This window comes from Limulus polyphemus, unplaced genomic scaffold (genome assembly GCF_000517525.1).
Source record: "Limulus polyphemus unplaced genomic scaffold, Limulus_polyphemus-2.1.2 Scaffold6211, whole genome shotgun sequence".
NCBI lineage: Eukaryota > Metazoa > Arthropoda > Merostomata > Xiphosura > Limulidae > Limulus > Limulus polyphemus.
In genome coordinates this window covers 43,275-48,607 of record NW_013671821.1, presented here as the reverse complement: position 1 = coordinate 48,607, position 5,333 = coordinate 43,275, and the positions used below count along the sequence as shown (strand labels likewise).

The 5,333-nt window shown below is 36.0% G+C and overlaps 1 protein-coding gene across 1 annotated transcript in view; it reads right to left on the bottom strand.

Moving 5' to 3' along the window:
• Positions 1-5,333, bottom strand: part of LOC106473482 (PHD finger protein 3-like) — a gene marked incomplete at its 3' end in the record, with an annotated part of 28,746 nt that overhangs the window by 3,531 nt on the left and 19,882 nt on the right. The window contains exons 4-5 of the mRNA XM_022401906.1: positions 3,000-4,576; positions 1,325-1,448 (exon numbers count right to left, since the gene is read on the bottom strand). Of these exons, the coding sequence (XP_022257614.1) occupies positions 1,325-1,448; positions 3,000-4,576 (1,701 nt within the window). The remainder of the gene's footprint in view (positions 1-1,324; positions 1,449-2,999; positions 4,577-5,333) is intronic.

Sequence of the window (5,333 nt, the reverse complement as noted above, 5' to 3'; positions counted from 1 at the left end):
GACTCCACTACATATCATCAGTCGAGCGTTTGGACTCCACTACATATCATCAGTCTAGTGTTTGGACTCCACTACATACGATCAGTCTAACGTTTGGACTCCACTACATACGATCAGTCTAACGTTTGGACTCCACTACATACGATCAGTCTAACGTTTGGACTCCACTACATACGATCAGTCTAACGTTTGGGCTAGACTGATCGTATGTAGTGGAGTGTTTGGACTCCACTGCATACGATCAGTTGTATGTGGGAAAAATAAAGAAGATCCATAGTGCAAAAACATAGGGATCTGGACCTGGTCCCACCTTGGTATTTGATATAAGCCACCATGGTAGAATTGTCGGAATGGATCATAACCAGCTGGTGGCTGGCAATTGAAAGAAATTGATCCAAAGCCAAGAGCTAACGAGTGTGACAGGCCAATTCCCATTCGGAATAAGCAAGAAGAAGCCAGTCATCCATATAAACATGGAAGTGCAACCCCATGGAATAAATATATCTAGCAAAGGAGTGGACCAAACGACAAAACACGTATGATGCTGAGGCTAGGCCAAAAGGTAAGGCACGAAACTGGTACACAACCCCCCGATGGACAAACTGAAGATATGGACGGGAACATTCCATCACAGGAGTGTGTAGGTAAGCGTTGGAAATGTCTACATTGATCATTCAAAAACCTTGAGAAAGGTATGTCTCCATAGTAAAGCAAGGAGTGTGAACATACCAACTAAGGCAGGAAAAATCAATGACATCAGTCCCCAGTCTTCTTGGGAATCACAAACAGGTGGGAGTAAAACCCCCGTGAACCTGGTGGTTGGCAAGAGAAAGAACAGAGAAATGGTCTTGGAGAAATCAGCATGGAAAGAAGATGTGATGTAGCTGGCAAGAGAAAGAAATTGATCCAAAGCCTGATGAACAGCCAGAAGTGAATGGCTTACGGTAATAATCTTCTAATTGATATGTTTGAATTAGTATGTTCAAAAGGTTAGTCATCATTTTGGTACAAGTGCAAAAAACATGATTATTGTTGCTCACTTCAATTCTTCACAGAAGCTCTGTAGTAGTGATAATAGCGTGATTCTAGATCCAATGAAATACATTGGTAGCTTAATACTAATGATAAAAACAAAAGAACTGTCTATAGGTATCCATATCTATCTATCTATATGTTGCTCGACAAGTATTCTGAACCAGAATTATCTCAGAGCACTTAGTGGAGGATAAAACAAGATAAAGTTTTAGAAAACACTGAATGTGCTGACACTCAAGTGATGGTACAGTAAATAAACTATTTCTAGTGCTGAAAAAAACAAACAGACCTTCCATTATGAGGTTTTCTACAGATACACCACAGCCTATCAGGGTCATCATCGCTAGATTCTTCACTGTCATCAAGGCCACTTTCGTCGTCATTTGCAACTTTTCGGTCTTCCTTGGAATATTCTTATTTATTAAAGAAAATGACAAAAACAAATTTAATGGAAAGACTTTTACTGATGAACACGTACCAGTCTTACTACAATTGTGAAAAGAAATTTGACAAAATTATTAAATCTGCTATTTTCTGTCTTACAAGAAAAACAAAAAAACTAATATATATAAAAGAAAATTCGATATAACATGCAGGACATCTTACCAAACAATTGCAGTAGCATCAAAAATTACACTTAACAGTTATAATTTGTTAAACAATTTACAACACCATAATTAATATATAAATTTACAAAGAGCAGGTAACCACAAAATCAAATGATACTTGCTATTGGGCATTTTATAACAACACTATTTTGATGTTAAGTATTGTGTTGTACTTATATAGAAGTCCTTGTTAAGATTAAAGAGGATTAATGTATAACAAACTTGATAACTATTGAAACTACGAGCAAGTGTAATAATTGGTAATGGTTAGCAAGGTTTGATTCTTCTTGAGAAATACACCAAGTGTGAAAGGAGACAATAACTTTAGTAAAAACATCACCCAATATCAAAAACCATCTGGTGCTTTCTTACCTCCATATTATGAGAAAAACTAAACAAGAAGTTGGAATTAAAAATGGCTTAAATTTGGTAAACATGACAGAAGAAGACTCCATTGTCCCTTAAGAACCTTCTGATATCTACTTACATCACTACGATCTATTAAAACAGTCAAGCTACCAAACAATCTAGTGAAGCAGTCAAGCTACCAAAACGATCTAGTGAAGCAGTCAAGCTACCAAAACGATCTAGTGAAGCAGTCAAGCTACCAAAACGATCTAGTGAACCAGTCAAGCTACCAAACAATCTAGTGAACCAGTCAAGCTACCAAAACGATCTAGTGAACCAGTCAAGCTACCAAAACGATCTAGTGAAGCAGTCAAGCTACCAAAACGATCTAGTGAAGCAGTCAAGCTACCAAACAATCTAGTGAACCAGCCAAGCTACCAAACAATCTAGTGAACCAGTCAAGCTACCAAACAATCTAGTGAACCAGTCAAGCTACCAAACAATCTAGTGAACCAGTCAAGCTACCAAACAATCTACTGAACCAGTCAAGCTACCATACAATCTAATGAATCAGTCAAGTTACCAAATAATCTAGTGAACCAGTCAAGCTACCAAACAATCTAGTGAACCAGTCAAGCTACCATACAATCTAATGAACCAGTCAAGCTACCAAACAATAATGTTGTGAGCCAGCCAAGATATCTGAAAATAATTGGACAATAATCAAGTGAACCAGTCAAATAAACAAACAAAAAGCTAGTGAACCAATCAAACTAACAAACAAAAAGCTAGTGAACCAGTCAAACTAACAAACAATAAGCTAGTGAACCAGTCAAGCCATAAGACAATAATCTAGCATACCAGTCAAGCTATCAGAGAATAATATAGTGAACCAGTCAAGCTCTCAAATAATAATTCAGTTAACCAGACAAGTTATCAGAAAATAACCTAGCAAACCAATAAAGCTATTAGACAATAATCTAACTTTATGAAAACAAAATATAATACCTTTTTCACATTCCTGGGTATTTTTTTCATTGTCTTTATCATCCTTTAAATCAGTTTCCACTTTCTCTGTATCTTTTTTACTCTCAACTGATGGTTTTTTCTCAAGTGTAGACCTCAACTGACGACTGCTGCTGTCCTCTATAGACTTACTCTCACATGGATCTTGATTTTTATCCAAACTAGGAGGTTCACTTTCCTGTAGATTAGTCCTACTTTCTAGAATATCTCTGTCCTTCAAAGACTGTGTCACAGAATCTTCATCTTTGTCATCAGCCTGGCAAGTGAGTTTGGTATTATCATGAGACTTCTCAGAATCTTCCTTTTTTGTTGATAATGGTATTTTAGGCATAGTTTGTAATTTTGTATCAGGTTCTGACTGGTTTTCAGTATGAGCTCCTACACTATCTTTAATCATTACATCTGGATTGCTAAACAAGGATGGTTCAACAGATAAGGCTTCAAGTGACAGAGTTCGAGACTCTCTTCTCAAAACTTTCCTTTTTGTCGTTTTTGTCTTCGACTGACCACTTTCAGCTGTTTGTTCTTTCTGTTTCTTCTCTGTTTTACTTTCTTCTTTTCTTGTGCTATCTTTGTCACCGGATTTTGTGTCCTTTTTATCCACCCTTTTTTGGTGCTTTGTTTTAGATTTTGTGGTTTGATGTTTAAAACAAACTTTAGTTGTGTCATCTTCATTCTCATATTCTTCCACATGCATGCTTTCACTCATCTTCTTACCATCAATTGGTTTAGAAGACAGATTTTTATTTTTCTGTTCTAATTTTTTAGATGACACTTCATCCTCTTGTTTTAATTCTTTTGTTTCAGTTAGTTTTTCAACTTCACTTTGACATTCATATTTTTCCTCTTGGCTTTCTTTTTTTATAGGAGTTGGTGCGTCACTTGGCATTTGTGTTTTTTTGTCTGGTACAACAGTAGTTTGTTCACAAACAGTTAACTGAAGTGACGATTTTCTTGGTCTTCCTCTTTTACGTGGTGAGGGTGTCTCTGCAGAATTAGGCATTGTCTTATCTTCCTTTAAGTCCGTTTTCTCTTCACTCTCCTTTTGATTGGTGACAGTATTTTTTCTGGGTCGACCTCGTTTTTTAGGTGTCGTAGGCAATTCATGGGAAATTTCTTCTTGATTTTTAGCTAAATCAGGTCTAGTTTCTTTATTGGACGAGTGCAACTTGGCTCCATCTGCTTCCGCCGTCTTACAGAAGCCATCCTTCCCCAATTTTTCAGGTGATAAATTTCCAGTCATAATCTCTTCAAGTTTCTTCTTCTGCCTTCTTGTTTGAATAGGTACTTCAAGAAAGCCTTCTGTTTCATTTTTCTTTTCATGAACATCTTCCTTACTTTCAGTATCATCTAAATTTTCTTCATCTCTTGTTTGTTCAGTAAGGAACTCATCAGCATCATTCTTTAGCTGCTTTTCTGACTCTTCATTGTGAGGAGATAATACTGTTTGTTCATCAGTATCAGTTCCCTTAACTTGCTGCTCAGATGATGATCCAGGTAGTGGGGCTAATTTCTCGACAGATTTATCACATTCTTCCTCTTTAGGGCTTTCACTTTCTCTAAAAAATTATAACCATTTTTAATATCATTTCTTAAACAACATATTAGATCGATACACGAGCAAGATTGTGTCACACAGGGTCACAAAAAAATATCCTCATGTTCGTCTTTTGTTTTTAGGGCAATTAAAGTTTCTCCATATGAGAAGGATTTGATGTTAGAATTAACGTATTCAAAACAGGTAACAATTGATAGAGAGTATCAACCTAAAATCTTAGATAGGATGTAAGTAAATATTGTAACAAACCTTAAATTTCTGGATGTTCTAAATTGCAGATAACAAAAAAGTGAGGTAGAGAAAAAATATGTTTGCCCTATGTTTCACCATGGTCAATAAAGATAGGTAATGAATATGTTTGCCCTATGTTTCCCCATGGTCAATAAAGATAGATAATGAATATGTTTGCCCTATGTTTCACCATGGTCAATAAAGATAGATAATGAATATGTTTGCCCTATGTTTCATCATGGTCAATAAAGATAGGTAATGAATATGTTTGCCCTATGTTTCACCATGGTCAATAAAAATAGGTAATGAATATATTTGCCCTATGTTTCACCATGGTCAATATAGATAGGTCATGAATATGTTTGCCCTATGTTTCACCATGGTCAATAAAAATAGGTAATGAATACGTTTGCCCTATGTTTCACCATGGTCAATAAAGATAGGTAATGAATACGTTTGCCCTATGTTTCACCATGGTCAATAAAGATAGGTAATGAATACGTTTGCCCTATGTTTCACCATGGTCA